General features: G+C 43.6%; 1 protein-coding gene and 1 long non-coding RNA gene across 4 annotated transcripts; both read left to right on the top strand.

Annotated features, from left to right (window-relative positions):
• Nucleotides 1-892: 892 nt before the first annotated feature.
• On the top strand, nucleotides 893-4,245 carry LOC119153815. Its single transcript, XR_005106229.1, has 2 exons — nucleotides 893-973; nucleotides 3,347-4,245. It is a non-coding gene; the product is annotated as an uncharacterized LOC119153815 (long non-coding RNA).
• A 1,895-nt stretch (nucleotides 4,246-6,140) lies between these two features.
• DHX40 (DEAH-box helicase 40) lies at nucleotides 6,141-22,495 on the top strand. Of its 3 annotated transcripts, none has more exons than XM_037371704.1 (17): nucleotides 6,141-6,355; nucleotides 6,636-6,781; nucleotides 7,157-7,276; nucleotides 8,447-8,677; nucleotides 8,878-8,944; nucleotides 9,516-9,647; nucleotides 11,042-11,141; nucleotides 11,608-11,694; nucleotides 12,206-12,388; nucleotides 12,932-13,012; nucleotides 13,686-13,843; nucleotides 15,994-16,108; nucleotides 16,397-16,505; nucleotides 16,837-16,931; nucleotides 17,486-17,555; nucleotides 17,946-18,174; nucleotides 20,056-22,495. In XM_037371704.1, the coding sequence occupies exons 1-17, from the start codon at nucleotides 6,217-6,219 to the stop codon at nucleotides 20,190-20,192; spliced, it is 2,199 nt and encodes a 732-aa protein (XP_037227601.1). In that variant the 5' UTR covers nucleotides 6,141-6,216; the 3' UTR covers nucleotides 20,193-22,495. The 3 variants fall into 3 exon arrangements, with proteins under 3 accessions (XP_037227601.1, XP_037227591.1, XP_037227609.1); XM_037371694.1 differs by having other exon boundaries at nucleotides 6,142-6,355; nucleotides 20,053-22,495; XM_037371712.1 differs by having other exon boundaries at nucleotides 6,143-6,351; nucleotides 20,053-22,495.
• Nucleotides 22,496-22,686: the final 191 nt, after the last annotated feature.

Genomic DNA, 22,686 nt, shown 5'->3' with positions numbered 1-22,686 from the left:
GAGTTGTCTCAAATGCTGTGCAACTAATACAGATGCCAACAGATCAGCAAATCACGGGCAAAATAAATAAGCTGCTGTTCGCAGGGTATCTATTCAACAGGCCTGCTGCTTTTGTCACAGATGCACAAAACTAGAGTATCTAATAAGAAAACACTTTAACGTTGGTTGAGCCTAGCTGTCAGACCAGCTGAGACAAGGGCAATGCCTGGGGACACAGCAGCTACCACGCTGTAGGGAATAAAGAGCTAAGGAGGGCAAACGTTCGGTCTATAAAGGCTTCCAGCCTAATGTAGGATTAGTGGAAAGAAAATGGACTGCACATTAAAATTCATGAAGGAGTACAATTTAAGATCCATGAATAACAGGGCCACAATTATGCAGGACTGGGGATTTGGTTTTGGTTTTGTTTTTCCAGAGCTGGTGGAAGAAATGAAGTCATTACCAGGACATGTGTGGCTGCCGTGTGCTCCGCCCTTGTCGCTAGATGCTGCGGACACCCACAGCTGATGATACCAAAGGGTTAAACATAGGGACAAGAGGAAAGTGAGAAATGCAATCTCTGTTCTGTGGAGTCACAGACAAAATACATGAGTTGGTTGGTTTGATAGGCCTGTCTCCTCGTCCCTGGATCTCAAGGCTGTCTCTGGTGAAGAGGAGCTTCAGTGCTGGTTGGGTCTAGCCAGCTCTCTTAACTCGGGACACGGCACTTGGGCATCTCTTGCTTCAAACACCCTTCGTGACACATGTAACCTTGGCCAAGGTACTTAATCTCCTAGAGCCCAGCTCCCCACTACAAAACGAGCTGACCCCGGAGGGGTGTAAGGGGTGAAGTTATAACTGACTCGGGAGGTGTGACAGCATTGATGGTAGGTGATGGGAGGGTTTCATACCTGTTTTTTTCTTTTTCATTAAGCTACATGAATCTCAGGTCTTCAAAACAAGGCTGTGGAGGGAAACCACCCTGTAATCATAGGTGAGTCTTTAACTGCAGTGCATGGTGAGGGCTACGGGAAGGGCAGGGCAATGGGTGTCTCCAGTTCATCAGCATCTAATTCTGAGAGAGCACCGAGGAGATCTGGCTCTTCTTAATGACTTATCATGAGAAAAAGCTCATGCCAGGGGTTAATTCTTCACCCCATGTTCCTGTCTGTGAGGGCAGAAGCTGGGAAAGTGGTCAGCTGCTTTTATTCTATGGTCTTAATTTAGAATAAAAAAGTCTTATTTTGTCTAGATTTAACAGTTGGGGAAATAAAACTACTTTGGGTGGTAGGAGATGCTGTCACATACAAGAGGACAACTCCAGGATAGTTTAGGATAGCTGCTTATTTTACAGCCACAGAAATACATTTAAATCACAGCTGTGGTGCACTCTAATGGGAACGTAGAGCCTAAGTGAATTATTGATTATTTTGCACATTTGATAAGGAAGTCAGAAGAGAAATGATGTCTGATATACAGAAATAGATCAGAAGCCTCCCATGGGTTGTAACAAAAGCATGAGAAGGTCTTAAAATAGCCATCAGCTTTCATTACAGCAGGTACAAAAGGCCTTGAATTAGTGCAATGCTTCAGGAGGAGATCTGGGGACATGGGTCTGGTCCATGCCTGCTGGAATTTTTTGCCCTGATTGCTCTCCGTAGTCAGGGCATCTGCCTTCATCTTCTTAGGTGAGCGTGGGAAGAAAATGTTCCAATTTAACACAGAAATCTCTGGCACCACTCAAAGATTTAGGTATTCTCCAATCTACCCTACCCCAGTCTCCGGGGAGACTGTTCCCATGCCATTCTGCGTTTATATTTCTGTACAGATAATTTCACTGATCCAAGGGCTCTCAGAGGATTGCTGTAAAAGCTTTTTTTAAACCACAGACAGTGCACATCTCTGGTAGTATCTTTATACAAGCGCCACTGAATTGTTTCCAGTATTCAGCTCCTCACCTGTCTGGTTCGTGTGCACGGGCTGACGGATGGATGGGCTGATCGTGCTCCGTGTGAGAATGCAAACAGCTGAGCCAAAGCCTAATCCTTCCCCCAGTCCACGACCTTTTAATTCATACTTGCACCTGGCAGAAGCAGCAATCATTCATGTATGTGGCCTCGGAAACAGCTGCAGATCTGACACTGTAGTTAAATTTAAAAAGGGTGATGCAGGCGTACGTGTGAGAGTGGTAAATTAACAAAGTCAATTGCTAGCCTGTCATGAACCTGCTTTAAAGAAAAAAGAAAACAGGCTTTTAAGAGTTATAGTTCAGGCTTGCAGTGAGTATGCCAGGTCTCTTCTACCGAATACAATAAGGTTTGTGCAGAAACATTTGTGGGATTGGGGCAGAGAGACCTGAATCTGTAACTGTGATTCACTGCAGGTCAGGTCTGTGGCTGGGGCCATGTGCAGACAGAGCTGCGGCACCCTCGGACCAGCTGGCTCAGGAAGGGGCAAGGGTACAGCCTTGGGCGCAAGCTCTGCAGGTTTGGCCGGCCAACAGCAAGTAGATGAGCAATTGCTGTAGCAGTTACCCTGCGTGCCGGCGGTAGCTAAGTGAGATCTGGCAGAGGAGCTTCTACAGGGACTGTCATGCACAAGATTGCGGCTGAGATGTGCTCTCAGGGTAGCTTGATGCTGTAAATCCTTTTCCAGCAAAGAAATAGTGGTATTTTATTCCGGCAGAGCAATTCCTAGCCTGGATCCAGCCATACCCTGTCCCTTGCCACCTGCTGAACAAAGCAAGCTAAACCAGTAGAAGTCCAGATTGCTGCCAGTGCTGTATTTCCTGCAGCCTTTTTTAGCAGAAACCTGTGAATCCAGTTATGAGTAACCTGGCTGTCCTGGCAAAAGGCTGCACTGTAGAAATGGTTGTTTTACATGGACCTAAACACAAGGCAAGTCTATTTGTTATGTAGGAGAAAGGCTAAGGCATCTGATTCTGTCTTCAAAAAGAAGCAATTTTTAGCAAGCAGAGCAAAATTTGAAATAAAACTTGACAATTTGTAAATGTTTTGTAGAAAAGCACTGTAAGATAGCAGATGGAGGTGTAAAAGGGGTTTTGGTTTTTTGCTGTGTCTAACACCTTCTTTCTACAGCGCTCATCCTCTGTTTTTTAAGAATAACGCTTTTTCAATAATGACTCACAGCCAGTGATACAAAAATCCTGGCTGTCAGAAAAAACTGCTGGTTGTCTGACAGGAGCGCAGCTTGCAGGGAATGTTGGTTTATTCTGTTTGTCTGTACTGAAATTACAGCTTGGGGACCTTTCTTCTAGAAAGTGGCCCTACTTAAGAGATTCCAGGCACAAGGCAATTATCTGTCTTCACTCGCTTGATGTAATTAATAGATGTGGTTTTCTTCACAGGCACCAAGGGATGCCGTGTTCATCATGGAATTGACCACTTTGCCCAAAGCAAGGACATGAAAATTCACCATGAAGTCAGGTCCGTCCTATGGGAAGACGGATAAACCTGTGGTGTACAAGTAGGGACTAGAATATTCCCCATATCTCGCTACATCTCTGCTAATCAGAAAAGAAAAGATACCCTCTGCTCAGAAGGGAAAAAACAGACATCCTCAGGAATAATTCAGTACAGAAAGCTGGCAGATCTACAGCCCTCTATCACCTCACAGAATCTGCAGTTACGTGTAAAACTAAACCTTAGGAAAAGGGCAATTTCAGTCTTTCTGGCTAGCCTGGAAGTAACCACGCTGCCCTGTACGACGCAGTTACTGACAGAGCAGCTGCATGGGTAAAAACACATTTTTACAGAGTTATTGGAACAGGGAATTGTGCTAGGATTAGTGGGTTCTTCCCCCAGCTCTGCCTTTGATTTGTAGTTTGTGCAGACCCCTTAATTTGTTTCTGTTTTCCCCATCTGTGAAACTGAGATAAGATCACAAAGGAATTGTAGAGTGTGATTCATTAATGTTTATTAGACAGAGGGAAATCCTTAAATGAATGGCACTGTATTCCAGGAGGACAAAGTTCAAGACTGCAAAGAGGCTGATTAAAACCAAATTGGCTATTCCCAGTCTAGGAGGACAAAAAAAGAAAATTGAAAAACCTTACCTACCCCTATGTCTGCCAAAAGCAGTATGTGATTTAAATAAAATCAAGCAGAATGTGCTAGTGTGCATGCATTCATGCATACAAATTTATCTGTGAAACCCATTAAATACTTATTAGTAAATGTATACCAAAAACTGTAATGAGGTGTTTGAGGCTTCTAGTGAGAAATAATAAAGCACCGCATATGATCACCATTAATTGTGTGAGTTACTAGTGGCAACGTGGCATTAGTACATCACGAGGCAATAAATATGATATGCTTTCATAAAGGGATGTAACAACATACAGTGTATGGGCACATCCCATTACGTACCCAAGTGAACAGAGCTATCAGCTGGTTATAGTAGTGTTACTGCTAGACTGACACGCTTGTCATGCTTACAGAGGAGCATTTAAGTTATTTTAGGTAATTGCTACAGGAGAACCTCAGACAGAACTGGAAGATTTATATACCTCAGTGCTACCTGAAGTAGGAGTCTGCATGTTGCAAAAAAGACTAACATACGGATGATTTCTCAGTAGCTGATGGATGTTTGTGTACCTTTGGAGAAGGGATTTGTCTGTCTATCTTTTTTTTTTTTTTTTTTTTGTGGGATTATTGCAAACATCTCAAAGCAATAAACCCGGAGACATAATACCAGCTATCTCTCCTAGTTGTGGTACCATAATGAAACGGTTACTGCAATGTTCTCTTCTCTCAGGCTGTGTTAGTGAGGAAGGGCAAAAAAAACAGCTTATCTGCTGTGATTTTTACAATGCCAGTTCGTAGACAGACTAAACAAATATTTATAGGTTAGACCTATCCGAAGTTGGCAGCACTGGGGACTGCTGTAACATTTTCCAAGCTTCAGAGTGCATTGCGAATGCGCCCGGCTCAGCCCCCAGCACGGAGCCTGAGCCAGTAGGTAAATATTCCTCCCATTGTATCCGAGGTAGAAACTGGGGTGGTGACTGGAGTCAGTAGGTGGCTCAAACCCGGTCCTAGTAAAATGACAAATCTACTGTGTGATTCTTGTCACTGATAGAGCATAATGGAAGGTGACACATTAACATACGCGGGACTCGTAAGGGAAACAAACGTTACGGCGCCCCCGGACAAAGCCCAGTGCAGTAATTGTGCTTTAGCAGAAAAAGGGATTTAGTTGCAGCCGTTAGGCATGAGCTGGGGAGCCGGAGCGCAGGCTGGGTCCGCGTTCAGCGGGCATCGCTTGCCACCTGCAGGCCTTACAGGAGCTCACGGGCGCTGCCCGGGCGCTGGCAGGCCGGGGGTGGCACATCCAGGCGTCCTCAGCGTGGGCCGTCGCAGATACCCTTGGTTTTATGGAGCTGTTTTCCCCCCCATCGTGGCTCCTCAACCCACTGCATCCACAGTGAGGGGCTATCTCACCTGCTGTGAGAAGCACTAGTTATGCCACCTGCGAGCCGTTTGATTTCAAACCGCAGTTCAGCTGTGCCAGGCCTGCAGGGGCTGAGGCGCTGGGCCTGGGCCTGGGCCGGCACGAAGAGCGGCGCCGCTAGGTTTCCCTGCGCTGGCACCGTTCCTCAGGACGGAGCAAACGCCGCTGTGAACAGCTGCAGCGGATCTGAGGCAAAAAGTAACGGGTTTGAGTAACCACGGGGGGAGCTGCTGCCTGGGGCTGAGGGCTGAGAAGAGTCCGGAGGCGGGGCCTACGTGGAGGGGCGGGGCCTGGGGCCCTGCGCGTTGGGGGGCGGGGCTTGAGGAGGGGGCGGGGCGCGGAGGCCGGCGCGGGCCGTGAGCTGTGCGTAAACAGCGGACGTCATCGCCGTGCGCGCCGGCGGCGCTTCCGTGTGCGGGGCTGTGTGCTGCGCGGCCTCCTCGCCCGGGGGCTCCCCTCCTCACCTGGGGCCCGTTCCCGCCTCATTCAGGACCCCCGTCCCCCTCCTCACCCGGGCTCCGCTCCCTCGGCCGGGGACCCCCTCCTCACCCGGGCCGCTCCCCAAGGCCTCACCCGGGGCCCGCTCCCTCGGCCTCACCCGGGGCCCGCTCCCTCGGCCTCACCCGGGGCCCGCTCCCTCGGCCTCACCCGGGGCCCGCTCCCTCGGCCTCACCCGGGGCCCGCTCCCTCGGCCTCACCCGGGGACCCCCCCTCGGCCTCACCCGGCCCCCCCCGGAGGCGGGGCCGCCCCCCTGCCCAGCCGTCATGGCGGGCGCTGCCCTGCCCATCCGCCGGCACCGCCGGGCCCTGGTGGAGGCCGTGAAGGAGCGGCCCTTCCTTATCGTCACCGGCGAGACGGGCAGCGGCAAAAGCACGCAGCTGCCCAAGTACCTCTTCGAGGCAGGTAACGGCCGGGGAGGGGGGGAACCCCTGAGAGTCCCCTCTGCGTTGCAGCCTGGGTCCAGAAACGTGGGGGATAAGCAGAGATAAATCCCCCTGTCCCCCAGGGGGGCGCAGCTTCAGGGCCGTGCCCTTGTGCGTGTGGTGAGAGGTGCCTTGATTAAACTTGTTAAACTAAAAAAAAAAAAAAAAAAAAAGGCCCTATGTACGTTATGTAGGTACCTGTGTATAAGCTGACTCAGCAGCATGGCTCAGTGTCCCTGTGCTCCCTGTCTCTTCCGCAGGCCTGGCCAAGCATGGGGCTATCGGTGTCACCCAGCCCCGGCGCGTCGCCACCATCTCGGTGGCCCAGCGGGTGGCTGAGGAGATGGGCTGTTCACTGGGGAGCGTCGTGGGGTACCAGGTCCGCTTCGATGACTGCACCACCGAGGTAGGGCTCTGAGGACTGTGTTCCTCTACGTGTTGTCAGGGTGGTGGGGGGGGGGTTGGTGGGCTATGGCTCATTTTTTAGCTTGTAGGCCTCTCCGTGGAGTGGCACGGCCCTGTTGCCTTTCCTGGGGCTTTGCATGTAGAAGGTCTCAGAGTCTTGAGAAGCCATCCGTCCTAGCTGTGGTGAAGCTGCAGTTGTATGTATCATATAACTCATTTGATGAAGTTTTTTTGAACACCCTATAAGTGAAACATTGCCAAGCACCTGGGATGCAATCTCAGTCCATATTATGGACAAATATGTGATCTGTGTAGATGTGTTTACTTTGAAGTAAAAATCCAGGATAACAGCTGAATGTCTAATTAAACCTTTCAGGATACTGCCATCAAGTATATGACCGATGGCTGCTTATTGAGGCAAATACTGGCAGACCCCCTGCTCAGCAAGTACGGTATCGTCATTTTGGATGAAGCCCATGAGCGGAGCCTCAGCACTGTGAGTGTTGCCTTAAGTCTGTCCTTTTGGGTCACTGTTTCTCCTTAACTGAGGTTTGCTTATACCTTTCTTTCACAGCTGCACAATCCTTGAGGATTTTGCTTGACTTTATAAGGATGCGCTTTATCCTTTTGTGTCGTAGACCATAGAATTGCTGCTTTGTTTATTACATGCTGCACAATCTGAAAATAAGATGCGGCTTGTAATCCTGTTGGAATTGTTGTAGCAGTTGTTGTGTCTGAAAGCAGTTTAAACTTGGCTGGCTGTTGCATGCTTTCCAAAAATTTCCAGGAGTTTGAAGCCAGCACAGTAAACACAAACTTTATAGAATCCAAATTAAAAAAAACCACACACAAACAAATGAAACCCTGAAATGTTTCTCTCACTCTAAGGCCTAATGTTTTTTAGGGTGTGTATATGAATTGTGCAAAGAGATTATGGGTTTTGGGGTCATGGAAGTATCTAGGCTGACCTCAATACCAAAAGCTATCAAATGTCACTCTGACCTTTTTGTGGCAAGCAAAGTGACACTCGAGTCACTCAGTCCTGAAGAGATTGTGTGCCAAACAAACTACCAGTCCAGCAAACAATCTACCAGTTCAGCTGGTGAAAAGCGAAAATGCTTTCTGAATCCCAGTTCTGCCCTCAAGCATCTGAGGGTATTGCAGGTAACTGAGCTAGGGTGAAGTTACTGCTCCATCACCTGTGCCTAACTAAAGGGAGCATATTTTTAATCCAGAGCACTGTGGAGTAAAATAAACTTCCTGAAGTCATAACAATAAATAGTACAACAAAGGAGGGTGCACACTCAGTCAGGTAATGTACGTTGGACAAAGGTGATGACTTTTTACAATGGGTCCGACGTAACTGCTTGCAAATGACTTGATGCTGAGAATAGAAAAATGAAAACCAAAGGATTTTAAGTTACATTGATTGTGTTTATAGGCTGTGAGAAGAGCTGATAAAAAAATAATTAAATTCTAGAAATCAATTGGTGTGCTTGAAAGATTACCAGGTTAAGTGTATGTATTTTTCTCAATGTTTAGGCCCTGAAGATGTGATTTTCTGTCTTCTCTGTATCAGCAGGATAAAATCAGGCTCTTCAAAGTTTTTCAGGCACTTCAAAGGAAACTGGGGTACTAATCTAAGTTACTTCTGTTTTTCTGTTAGGATATTTTATTTGGTTTGCTGAAGAAGCTATTTCTACAGAAGAAACCGCCAAACAGGAAGGTGGATATGAAAGTGGTGGTGATGTCAGCAACCCTGGAGGTAGACAAGCTTTCGGAGTTCTTTGGAGACTGTTCGGTGCTGCATATTCCAGGAAGAAGTTATCCTGTCAAGGAGATATTCTGCAACCTGCTCAGTCCAAGGGACATAGGCAGCTCTGCGTATGTTACAGAGGTCTGGCCTGGTTTACTTTGTTTCTGTACTGTGTTCTGTGTTCTTGGTATGATGTTCATCTGTGAAAGACCACAAGGAGTAGCTGCTTGATTGCTGTGTTCCTAGCATCTCTGCAGGATATAGAAAGAATTAGTACTATGAGGTTTAGAAAGAGTAAGCGAGATTCCAGCTGTTACTGGCTTGTGTGTTGTTTGTTTCAGGCTGTAAAAGTGATGTTGGATATCCACTTAAATGAACCAGAAGGTGACATCTTGGTTTTCCTGACAGGTGCGAATTTTTCTTTCAACAACTGATGGTTATTCCAGGTGAAGCATGGCATTGCCAGCAAAACAGTACATCCTTCCAATGATTGTCTAGTTTGTCCCTGAGCAGTAAGTAGAGAAGGGAAAGTTGCAGGTTGACATACATAGTCCTGCAAAGTGATAGTTTTCAACAGCGTGTTTAGGTATATCCATGCCTATGAGATCAGATAAGCAAAACATTAACTTAAAAATGTGCATATGCGCTTTTCTTCCTGTGCCAAATTTACTGTGTATTGTCCATGTGGTTTATTTCATTAATTCAGGAAGGGAGAAATTCTTTAGCTGCAAAACCTGACATCAATGCATGGGCCAGGCACTTACGCAGTCATCTTTTAAGGAAAAGCCTTGGTGAGAGGCACTGGGGAAAGACTAGGTGTCGCCTCCTAAACTAACTCTCATAAATATTACTTCCTTCTTGTAATGGTGTTGATGACTCTGTAATACTGGCAAAACAATTTTGTTTAAAGGTGTTGCAAACTAGGAAGGCAGAGTTGTAGCTGCATAGGTCGTTTAAATGCTCTTGTATGTTTTTTTAGGTCAAATTGAGATAGAAAGAGCTTGTGACTTACTTTTCAAGAAAGCAGAATCTATTGATTACCGGTACGAAGTACACGATCGGTCTGTTGAAGGTCTGCTTATCTTACCATTGTATGGGTCGATGTCAACAGGTAAGGGCATATAATGTCCTTAGGAACTTAATTCACAACTGCATTAACTGCATGAGTTGTTATAAACAGTATCCTAAGCAAATATTTCTATTGTAATTGGGAAAAATGGCATTCATTAACCCATTTGTTACAATATTATAGCATTACGGGATTTTTTTTGTAGCATTCATAAACTAGTCAAAATTCAGCCTTCTCCGTACTTGCACAGAAGCCTCCAGTTAAAATTCATATCCACTGGAATGGTCTCTGGCTTGGGAAGGGGATATTGTGTAACTGACAGTTCAGATGTCTTATTTAGACACTCATGCTTTATTCTATATGGAAAAGATATTGCCAGTAGGTTTTTGGTGAGGAGAGTAGATCTGTAAGAGAATATAGAAGTAGTACAGTGTTACACAGTGTAGAAAAGTACAGGTTATCAGAATGAGTCAGTCTGTTTTATTTGGCAGCAATACCACCGTTAGTTTTGAAGAGTTAAAAACAAAGGCCTTTTGACCTTTACTGTACACAGACTGCATTTTCAGATGAACTCGAGTGTGATGTGTAAATGTGTGGGTGCAGTATGTAGAATGCCAAGAGGTTGAATAAATGTTCAGAAGAGCAGGATGGCAGTTTCCGTCTGGAAGTGGTGGTGAGAGGAAAAATCTGGTAACAGAGTAAATTTTTGCTTTCTTGAAAGAGCAAAATGAAAAGTTGCGTAAAAGAAAAGTCTAGCTTCTTCCTTACTCCATGTTAGATGTTAGATTCTTGACTGAGAGTAGTAATGTGTGGGTTTTGGGTTGTTTTTTTTCTTTCATGGTAGTTTCTCAGAGGCCACTATATTTGAATATTTTTAAATACAGAAAGACTTTTCCTGAAAGAGATTTTTATATTTTTCAAGTATAATAACAGAAAAATTCAGGGGAAATCTGAATTTCCACCTCCTTTTTTGGTTCCTTGTAAAGCCAAATGAACTAATGTAACAAAGCAGCGCAAGCAGTTTCCATGTTAGAAGAAGATTTGCTGGAAACGTGGGGGATTTAACTGAATCTTTTCATGTTCACCTTCACTTGCTCTGATGGCTAAAACCCTTCAAATCCTTCATGAAGGTTCTATTAAGATCAGAGATTTTATTTGTTTTTCCTAGCTCTGGTTTAGGAAACATCCAGGAGAGTTGGCCTTTCTTGATCTCAAAATATTCTTGAATATGCAAGCAATAAAGAAGATACTCTCCCATTTCTGGCATATGCTAAAATAATACCAAATCTGTATTTTAGAATGTTAAGTGATTCACTTTCTAATTTCATTCAAGTGACTTTCACTAAGCATTTGAGTAAGTTTGCCCAACATTAAAGATGTGGTTTGAAATTGGAGCATTGTGACGTAACGAATTGACTGACTACCTGTCATTTTAGATCAACAGAAAAGAATATTTCTGCCAGCTCCTGCAGGCATTAGAAAATGTGTGGTATCCACAAACATTGCTGCGACATCTCTGACGATTGAAGGAGTCAGGTATTGTTTCCTGTTCTTTCTAAAAGCTGAAACAGAGGGAATAATTAAGAAAGTTCTACTAGATTTGGAAAAACATGTCTGATTTCCTTCTGTTACTATACCTGTCCAATAATTACTTGTTGCCTTTTTTGTGCGTATGCAGTGAATAAAAAAAAAAAACACAACACCCTTGATACTATCATATAGTCTTACAGATGGCTTAATATTGTTTGACCCTAATCTGAAATCAAATCTCAGCTCTGTTAAATGAGCATGGTCTCCTTGGGTGCTGGGAGGTGTTATCTGTCAACACCCTGTAGGCTGAACCACTGTAGGGCTGCAGCTGACCTGCAAAGTTCAACTACCTGTTTGCAGCGATTGTAGAGTAAATGTCTTCTGGCTCTGATGGTTTTCATGTGTCAGTGACCTGTCTCTCTACTGAGACCTCTGTCGTTTTCTTCTCTGACAGAGTATGAATCTTTTTCAGATATGTAGTAGATAGTGGATTTGTGAAGCAGTTGAATCATAACCCCCGAGTCGGCTTGGACATACTGGAGGTGGTTCCCATTTCAAAGTAAGTTTTAAAAAGGTCGTGTGCTCAGTGTTTCTCAGAGTAGCTCTGATAATACTGCATATTGGTTGATCTTTAGGAAAAAAAAAAAAAAAAATGAAAGGGGGGTAGCTTTGAGGCTCCATAATTTAAAGTAATTTTGTTTGCTGCTAAATAAAAAGTGGTTCAGGATGTATAATTTCTTAGAAGTTACAGACATTGAGAAGGAATTGACAGTGCATTGTCTGTAGTCTAAACAGTGGCTCACATGTCATCTTGTGTTTGCTGAATACAACAGCCTGATTCAAAGAAGCTTAAAACAATCTTCCCTTGCATTGAAATGCTTTTACATTCTGCTAGTTCTTGCATTGCTGGATTTCTCAGTTGCCGCACAGTATAATATGTCTTCCATCTACAAGCATAAAAATTGCTGCTATTTATCATAATTACAGTGCGCTTCTTTGGATAATAACAGAAGGGATCAAGAGTTGGGATGTTGGTTTTTTTTTTTTCCCCTGCCTTTCTGTTTTGGAAGGAGCGAAGCGAGGCAACGAGCTGGCCGAGCTGGCAGGACATCATCTGGAAAAAGCTATCGGCTATACAGCAAAGAATTCTGGGAGCAATGTATGCCTGATCACACAGTCCCAGAGATCAAGAGAACCAGCCTGACATCTGTGATCCTGACCTTGAAGTGCCTTTCTGTGCATGATGTCATAAGGTAACCTCCACAGCAGGGGGGATTATAATTTTCTTCCTGCGTCTCAGCAGCAAGGCAGCACAGGCACCAACAGCCTATTGGCAGGAGGCAGGATTAGGTCCCCGGCCAACTGTGACACTTTGATACAATCAGCTTTTCTGCTGTTCTCCTCTGTCTTTAATGCCAGATTGGATCTTGAGCTGAAGTTCAGTTTGAGTTTCTGCCAAAACTAGCTCCTTCTCTCCAAAATTAAGTAGTCAATAATGTTCCTTTAAAATACTGATGTTTATATCCCAAAAGCTTCATCTCTGTGGAATCGTTTAATTTTAGGATCATATGTGTGCAGAAAGTAGTTAGTCTTTGCATGTACCATGCTGGGGTTTGTAAACTCTCCAGCTTGTGGCTGTACGTGTAGTAACACACCCATACACAGGAGATGCTTATGTGCACTTTGGTCAGAAACATGTATTGTAAGGTTAAAAAAAGCATTTTAATAACTGAAAATTAACAAAGCTATACTGAGTCTGAACAGTGAGATTTTTCTTACTTCATTTTTCACTATAGATTTCCCTATTTGGACCGCCCTGAAGAAAGGCATATTTTAGAAGCTCTCAAGGAACTTTACCAGTGTGATGCTATTGACAGGTAAAAAATAAAGGAGTATAGTCACTACAAGAATTTAAAACCTAATGGTTTAACTGGTGGTAGTGAGTTCTTAATGTGGACTAAAGGACTTCCCTCAGCAGTAGAATGTTTCCTCATTAGACCAGGAAGTGAACTGCTGGGTTAGTTGATAGACTGTCTGTAAAATTAGGGTTAGAGAATGGCTTAGGGCTTGAGAGATACAGACTAATTTCTCCATATTGTCCTGGAGTTCCTGAGTGACCTCAGACAAATTACCTCAACTCTGTGTGCTGTAGCTCGAGAGCAGATCCCATAATTTTGTGATGAAGGTGCTTAGAACTTGAGACAGGAAGCAAGATCTTATCCTGAGCTTCCAGGAATTCTTCTTGCAAAAAAAAAAAAAAGTTTTAATCTTAAGCATCTGATACACTTAAAAAGCTGTCTTTGCCTGCCCTGAAGTAGGCATAAGCGAGCTGGAGAAAGGTGAAACATTCTTCTGCTCATGACACTTGCTTAATGACTCCGGCACCTAGCTGAGCACACGCAGACTGCAGCGTTAGAACAGTCCAGAGGGAAACGCTTCTTTCATGCTCTTTATCAGTATATGGTGGCTGATGTTGTGTGTGCACATTCCAATTTACATTTAAATGCAGTTCTGTTGAATCTGGTATTTAAATCTTTTTCCTGGGATAAGGAAAGGCCACGTGACAAGACTGGGTGAATTCCTGGTGCAGTTTCCCCTCCCTCCCAACCTGACCTGCGCTGTCATAAAAGCTGCTTCACTTGACTGTGAAGATTTGCTACTTCCCATAGCAGCCATGTTGTCTGTGGAAAACGTCTTCATTCGTCCAGGTAGGAAGCCCCTTATCCCAAAGCAGCCTTGGGTGGGTGGGGAGTTCTGCTTGGACAGGGACATGTTTTGCAGCCCATACTGCTTCACCTGGAGACCTTTTCTATGGCTTCCCTCTGCAGGGGTTTTTGCTCTCAGTAGTTTTGTGTGCTACCAGCTGGTGAGGCCACAGTATCTTACAGGTGTATCTCTGGGTTATAAAGTGGGAACTGATTTGTAATTTGAACGGTGGTAGCACAAGCGTTTACTTGAGCATGAGGATACTCCTGCCAGGGAGCAAGCTGGTCTGCTTAGTTGGGACCAACACTGGTGGGCGACATAAGTATTTACCTGAAATCAATGCTTTAAAGCCCTTATGTTGCGGTGCGAGGATTCCTCAAGTGCAATGCCTTGTCCCTCAGAGTATGTTGTAGCAGGTCTGTAGGTAAGATTAGAACAAATACACAACAGCACTTTGCCCATATGTATTTACAACTTTCTGTGGTCTTGGAGTTGGGCCACATTGCATGGTACGAATGCTGCTCCAAAAGCTTCAAAATAGCATGGAATTGGGTTGATTTTGTCCCAGGGCTGTGAGCTGTAAAGCAACATACAGGTGAGTGGATTGCTGAGAGGTGATAAGGGGGAAAACTGTGTTACAGGGCAAAAAGAAGAGAAGAAAAACCTCAACACACCCCCCACACCCCCAAAAAAATACCAAACCCAAGACCACCAGAAAACCAAAATGCATCACAGCAGATGTTTTGCTGTTGGTTTAAGTACAGACAACGGGGACTGATTAATTTGTTCTGAACAAATGGGGTCATCTCTGGATTGGCTTTTCTGTTCAGTAACTCTGTGTAATGAAATAGACCTGTTAAGTTACTGTGAGAGGCTCAGCTTGTCACTGCCTCCATTGCTTGTGTTTTTCTAAATGAAAAATGTAATTTTGCTGTGGTTCCAAGCTAGCACCTCTCACTAGTGCTAAACTCGGTCTCTCATGTCCTCCTTCCTATCTCCTTCCCCTCCTGCCTGCCACCCCCCTTCCCTCCTAACTGTGCTACATACAGTCTTTATATGTAGCACAGTCTTTGTGGGAGACCTTTGTCCTTTCTAGTCACTCAGTGGCTCTTGTCCAGTTATCTCTGTAGTCTATTAACCGTGCCCGTTAGTGCAACAGCTAAAGACGCTGCTGACAGTACTGATAGCCTGGATTCTGCTCTGGGGTCTTTCAGATTCCCATAAACGTCCATTTGCTTTCCCATCCTCCATCTGGCAAGATGCCCTTGTTATCTGTTCAGCTAGCTAATGCACACATGTTCGTTACTCTCCAGCAACCCCATGCCTTAGCACCCAACGCAGAGGCTCCCATCCTGAAGGCACTTGCTCATGTGCAATATGTGTACAAACAGGCCTCCTTACTTCGTTGGTGTTACTTTTAATACCCAAGAATTCTGGCATTGTCTGCAGTACAGCAGCAATGCCATGCGTTGGCTTTTGCAACCATATTCCCCTCTACTAAGGGAAATGGGTTGTGCTGGGGAAAAATTCTTTAGGTCTTTCAAACTTGAAATAACACTTTGGAAGTGTTGCTTTTGCTTAGTACATTCCTAGCATTTAGTGAAGGGGAATTCCTACTAAACTCACAGATCACATTTTTTCTAGACTCTTATTTACTTTAAGATTGCCATTACTGCGGCACTTGAGTACTAGGACAAAAGCTGAGTTAAATAGATTAGATGGTGCTATGATGAGGTGGTTTCAACAGTCTTTTTTTTTTTTTTTTTTTCCTCTCTCTTCTCTTGGGGCAAAACTTTCACTTGATCCCTGTGAGCTGTTTAACGTCACTGTTCCTTTATCTTTCCATGTTGGCATCTGAATTGATGGTGAGGGAGAAATATGTAGAACCTTTCTTTCTGAGAGACTAGAATTCTTCATCTCTAATGTTGACTGGTGAGATCAATCACAGATTTAATAGCATCTACATGTTCTTGTTCAGCACTAGTAGAAGGAGGAGGAACTGTAAATGCAGCTGTAGAGGAGAGACAAATCTAAAAATAACTTGAATAAAGAGCCAAGGCTGTTAAACACACCTTGAAGAGATGCTAACAGAAAATGAAGTAGGAGTGATAAAAATCGCTTTGTTAAAGTGAGATATAACTTACTTCCTCAGGTGATCCTCAGAAGCAAAAGGAAGCTGAGCTACAACACCAGGAACTTTCCTCACAAGTGGGAGGATGCAATGACTTTGCAACCCTCTTAAATATTTTTGAACAGTGCAAAGCAAGGTATAAAATTATTCCATAGAGTAAGTGGTTTTGCGTTGTTCATAACTCCCAGCTGCTGATGGTTTTTAGATACATTGCGTGTATGCCCATGTATGTACTTACACCTAACTGCAGATACATTCTGTATTGAGATCTCTTGATTTCTATCAAGACATGTATTATTTAAACTAACAAAGTATCTGGCTGTGTAGGTTGCCTTCTTTGTACGACCATAACAAAAAATAGAGGCAACTTTCTGCCTGCAGCTTACAAAGGGCTTCTTTATAATACAAGTATTTCTGTTCTCAGCAAGTCTCCTTCAGCTTGGTGCCAGAAATACTGGATCCATTGGAGAGCTTTAAAATCTGCTTTTAGTGTGGAAAAGCAACTTCGGGAAATAATCAGTAAACTGAAACAGGTAAAAATTACAATTTTTATATAGGATTCAGTTATATAAGTGTATACTTAAGATATGTACTGAGTCTGAAGACAAAGACTGAGCCTTTACCAGATGGCTGCTGCCTTTCTCCAGTAGAAACTAATCCACTTACATATTTATTAGTGTATCCTTGCTGTCGCTTGTGTAACTAACAGGTATGGTGGTGGTAATAAATAAGGAGGGTTTTTCTCCTTTCCTCATGGTTTCTGTAAGGTGAGAAACCCAGGGTTTAAAATCTATGTGATGGAGGGGGTGTAGCCACTATTTTTTAGGAAAGACACAGATTCATGTTGTTTTTTCTTTACAATAGCTGCCAGATTTCCCCAAAGAGACGTTTGAAGGTTCCAGAACTGAACTGCTAAGAAGATGTCTGTGTGCAGGATACTTTATCAATGTAGCTAGGAGGTAAGTAATGAAGTTTGGAGAACTGAATGGAAAAAATATTATGCATATTCTTTAAAGGTGCAGCTGTATATTGAAACAGAATAGTAAGGCCGTATATTTTTAAAAGTAGCAATTGCAGCAGAAGGTGGTGTTTGTGCACAGGGCTGGAAGCCTGGCAGGTACTCTGCTTTTGACTCTCATGACATTCCTGGGGAAGTTGCTTACATCCTTGGAATTGTAATTTTTCTGTCTGTCTAATGAACTCACAAGCTGATGGGTAGTTCCAGATATTAAACTAGAGAGCTTGGAAATTTCTAATTATTGCGGCTGTCACAGACTTCGGTCCCAAACCCTGTTTTATTGTGGTGTTCTACCTGCAGTGTTACTGTGGTAAATCAGACAGATATTTCATTCTTCATTAGTTTTTGTGCAGTTTAACTCTGGAAGGATCTTCCTCTGTTTGTATATTTTGAGTTTTCTTCTGTTCTGCTGCTGATTAGTGTTTCTTTCTAATCACAGCAAACTATGTTTCATTGTATATATATATTTTTTTTTTTTCCCCGCCAATCTTTCAGATCTGCAGCCAGGACATTCTGCACAATGGACGGACATGGCAGCATAGTCTATATCCATCCTTCATCTACAGTAAGTTACCAAAGTCTGTTAATAAAGTAGCAAAGTAAAAGGCAGGTCCCTGTAAATTCTTCTTTTGTTTGTGCGAAGTTATGGCCAGGAGAAGCACTGGTGCAGTGTTCATTTCGAGAGTGGGGAAGAGCCTCATTTCTTCACATTTGGTACATGTTTGGTTTATGAAACAAGTATGGCATAGACTGAGCTTCTTCTCGGCTCTTTGGGTTTCCTGAGCAATTTTAAGCAAGTTATTATGCCTTAGTTTTCTTGTCTGAAAATTTAGGGTGATGTCAGCTTTATCTCATTCATTATTGCATCTGAAGCATTGGAAGATATTCCAGTGCAAGGTGCTCGAGAAATAAAAAATCTTTTGTATCAGTTCTGAAAAAATCTTTTATTTTGCAGCTGTATAACCAGGAGACTCTTCTCGAGTGGATCATCTTCCATGATGTCACAGTGACATCCAAGATCTATGTCAGGACAGTCTGTCCTGTTCGCTATGAATGGGTCAAAGACTTGTTGCCCAGATTGCATCAAATTGATGCATATGAACTGAGCAGTGTGGCACGGGAAGAAGTAACTGAAGAGGAAATAACCAAGTGGAAATATAAAGAGGATCTTAAAAGGCAGAATGGTAAGCACATTATTAGTCTGTATCTATGATGTGCGTAGTTTTTTGGTTGTTGTAGACGTGTGTATATTATGTCACTGCATTCTAGACTAGTAGGTGTTGATTTGAGTATGCTAAATATATTTGGTATGTGTAGTTCTTGCAGTTTTCTTACTGAAGTTCTGCAATTCTTATTTTCTTGCCTCTGTGGTGCATGTAGTGCTGTTTACTTGCTGGTTCTTGCTATGCTTTTGGTTTACTATAGCTGACAGGAGCAGAACTTTAACACAGAGCTGAATAAAAGCGTTTGAGTCTGACTATTATTTAAGTTTGCAAAGGGTATCTAGCTACAGATACCCAAAATAATACTGTTCTGAGAGAACTCCTAAGGGCTGTGGTGTGAGGGGGAGGGTAAAAAAAGACCCACCAAAAAAACCCCAAACAACCAAAACCCCACACTAACCCAAAAACCCACATCAAACAAAGAAACACAGAGGGAAAGTCTCACATTTTGGTGAATGTCTTCATTCTGACAATGAATTTAATGCCATATGTTTAAACAGTCAGTTTTAATTAAAACTGCCTGCTAACTGATCTGGCTGCTTGACATTCTTTGAATTCTTCTGTCAGCAGGTTTTGTAAAGCAGCCAAGTATTCAAAGGGCCTTTCTACTCCTGAGTTGACCCTTTCAAAACATTGTTTTAATATACGGTCTAGGCAATATAGATTCTCTTCAGTTTCTTTACATTTTTTCTATTTTTCTATTGTTAGACTCTTGTGCTCAGGCCAGCATTTCTTTCTGTCCTGCATTATTAAAACAGCCATTTAAAATGATAAAAATATGAATTGGATTTTGCTATACATTTGCTGGAAAGGATATTTGCATTACTGGACAATGCAGAGGAACCTCATCTACTTATCTGAGGTCCAAGAAGCTGAAGTTTGTTCTCTTCATTCCCCTTAACTTTTTGACTTCACCAGGCAATTGTAAATTAATTTGAGATTAAGATTGACCTCACAGATGCTGTATTTCTGGGAGCTTCATAAAAATAGGTGGCTGAGTAGCTGACAAAGGCTTAATTAATGCCCAATGGAAGGAAAGGCTGGAACATGAGCTGAATTATTGTTGTTTGACTCCATGACAGAATAATTACAAGTGTTCCAATAGTGAATGCTGATTAAAGCTCCTTCCTCATATCAAAGAATCTGGTGCCCAGCCCCAAAGCCCTAGGAACAGGCTACAGGAGCTGCTTCATTCATACAATACTTGGGCTCTTGGAGGCCTTGGATGATTTTATTTTTTTCCTGTTATTACTTTAAATATTATTTTAAACAAAGTCTTTTCTGCATTTCTTTCCGTCTGGGAGAAGCACTCCCAAGGTCTCCGCTCAGTGGGAAAACATGCATTTTTAGTGATGTCTGATCTGGAGTGTTGACTTTCCCCACTCCTGTATCTGTATGTTATCCTCACTCCAGAAATTTATAAAGATAGTTTAGTCTAAGCTGCTGCTTTTTTTTTTTTTGCCTGCTCCCAGTGCTGTCCCTCTCCTGCCTAAACCTGAGTTTGAGATATGTAATTTAGAGAAGGAACGGGTGCACAGGTCACAAGATGCATAGTGTATCTGCTACAGTAAAAAGCAAGATACACATTTGGGGCTGAGATGAGCCCAGCTGCAAATATTGACATGGGATTTAAGGCACAAATTTTTTAAAATTTGTTTTTCCTTCCTTTTTGTGGTACTGTCTGTCCTCTCTGGAAGTCATTCAACTGACTGATTTGGACTTGAAAAACACTTGAGATTCTGTTGGGGGTTTTTGGATATTCTAAAAATAGGAGGAATTGTAATGCTGTTTAGTTTTTTTGACATGAAGGGTATATTCCTCTCTCTTCTCTCCCCCCAGAAGCAGTCACAGACAACTCTGCAAAGAAGCTGGAGAGAAGGAATGATGATCAGTCAATACTGGATGCCCGAGCTCGCTATCTTGAGAGAAAGCAGCAAAGAGCACAGGGTTTAAGTGGGCCATTGAAAGAAATGGGGTAATCCTCGTGGCTGCTCTACACCAACTGTGAGGAAAGGCAGTTTGGTGCAGTTGTTCTGGGTATGTTTGCATAATGCAAAATGACTAACTGGAATGATGGAAAACTTCTGCTTTGTGGTAAGTTTGAGTGCTGAAGCATACAAACGCAATCTTGCTTCTGCTGCATCCAGCAAGGAAAAAGTTACCAAGCTGAATTTTGTTGCTACATGTCACTGGCAACAATTTAGGAGCCTCATGTGGATGAAGATGTGACCCTGTGGTGCCAATTCCGTGGCATTTAGTTGACGTAAAAAGGTCTCAGTGGCCTCACTGCCGTTGTTAATAAAACTTTCTTACAGGTTTTTATTTTTTAAAGGAGTGGAACTGTGGCGTGTTATCCATTTTACTTTGTACAATTGTGGCTGTACAGTCTTCATGCTTGTCACTACTCAGGAAAATCTGTAGGTAGTGTACTTTTAATGATGGAACCATCAGGACCCACATTCAAAAAGGCGTTTGCCACCTGCATTCTCTGTTGCAAACAGTTGTTGTTCCTGTTCTGTGTTGTACTGTACTGTGTACAGTCGTGTTTCTAGTTGAAGATGTCTTTGTATGCAAAATATTTTGTAAATGTTTTCACATTCACAATGCATAATTTTTGTCAGAGATGACTTAGCACTGTGTGTTTTCCATTTGGTAAAAAAAAAAACAAACCCAACCCCAAATGCAGCAGTCAATCCCGTACTCAGCCAGGTTCTGTCCTGGAGGCTGCCAGCAGGCCTGCTGCCTGGTGGGCTGTTTTTCTGAATTTGGTGACTGGTGTTTTTAAAATGTATGGATTCTGGTCTGAAGAATGACTGTTTGAAATGTGCAGAAAGAATACACAAGGAAATACTAGGGTTTTTTCCCTCAGCTCAAGTATGTAAAAAGCAAAAGATGCTTTGTCATCACAAAGATTGTTTCCTTCTCAGTAAAGAGCTAATCCCCTCCTGTCACCTTAATAATCTTAAAAATGTTCCAGTGCTCTAGTGGGGAGCTTGTCTCTTGCTGCTTTTCACTTTCAGTAAGTCACATTTTCTATAAGACAACTTCCAAAAAACTGGAGGAACTTCCTGTTGATTTTCATACCCAGTGCACGCAACTGACGCATCACCTGCTTTTCAGGTAGCTAGCTGAGGCTGTTCCAGCAGTGTTGTAAATAAGCCTTAGCACTTTGTGTAAAACCTGAAGCATTCCACCTCCGTGCTGCACAGGCTCTAGCTGATCATAAGCTTTCAAAAACCTTGGGATTCTCTGATGGGAAATACAATCATACTACTCTTTGTAAAGAAGGTGGTAGATCTAGAGTTGTGCTTTCTGGGATTGTACCTATTCAAATTAAAAAGCTGAGGCTGGTCTGTGTACTTGCCAAACCCAGCAAGGGCTGTGTTTCGTGCCTGGCAGAGCTGGCAAGGCTGCAGCATACGCTGCCGGTTGCCACGCAGCACCGAGTGCTGCCTTGGCGAGGCTGTAAGAGGCTTAACTGGAGCATCACTGTAGCTGTCACGGGCAATAGCAGGAGCGGGCGATAGCAGGAGCAAGCAGTGATGCCTGCGGCTGCCCTGTGAGCTTCTGTCACAGAGCTTCCAACTGCAGGAGAATTGCTGCCACCTGCCCCTTTTCTGAGTGTGTGGAGCGCTGGAATGGCAGCAAGATTAATGCCTTTCTAGTTGCTTAGGGAATGCGTGAATCGAGCGATCACTGGTTGTGATCCATCTTTGTAGGAAGCAGCGTGTTTTCGGTCCCTCTTTCATTGGGCCCTTTATCCTGGGTTCAGGTGGAAAAGCGTTGTGATTGCGTGCGCTGTTCCTCAGGCCCTACTTTGGAGAAGCCAGCGCTTTCCTGACTAAACCTGTAATCTGAATTTTGCTTTTACTTTGATTTATATTTGCAATGTCATAGCCACTTGCAAGCCAGATGGCATCTGCACCACAGACTAGGTCTGAGATGAGCAGCTGGAATGCCCACTCTTGCTCCTGGCTATGTATCTTGGCACATCCTAATGCTCCCTTACTAATTTTTTAAAAAACTGTCTTAGTAGCAAGGAGGGAGGGTTTCCCCCCCCCCCCCCCCGTGCTGTGGTTCGGGGCTGTGTTCAGAGGTTTTTAAATTGTGAATTCAAGACAAAACAAAAACGTTCTGAGGAAATAACTGTGAGATTGCAAAATAAGGCAAGAGAGCCTTACCGCACATAGAAGCGCGGTGAGGGGGGCAGAAGGGTTAAGTTCACCTGTTTTTATGGGCCGGAGTTACATTGTCAGTTAATAAATCTCGAAAGAAATGTGAAGTTTCATTCTGTCCCTGTACTTACCAACGCGGGGGGGGGGGGGGAAGAGCCCTCGGCACCCCCCCCGGAGCCTCTGGGGGGTTGCGGCCCGGGACTTCGGTGACGGAGGACGGTCGGTACCAGCTTGTGGTGCTTTGGGTTGTGTTGTTTTCATTTTAATTGGGATGTGTTAGTGCACAGCAAGAACCTGC

The sequence above is a fragment of the Falco rusticolus genome, chromosome 1 (assembly GCF_015220075.1).
Source record: "Falco rusticolus isolate bFalRus1 chromosome 1, bFalRus1.pri, whole genome shotgun sequence".
Lineage (NCBI taxonomy): Eukaryota > Metazoa > Chordata > Aves > Falconiformes > Falconidae > Falco > Falco rusticolus.
This window is presented reverse-complemented; position numbering and strand designations above follow the sequence as displayed.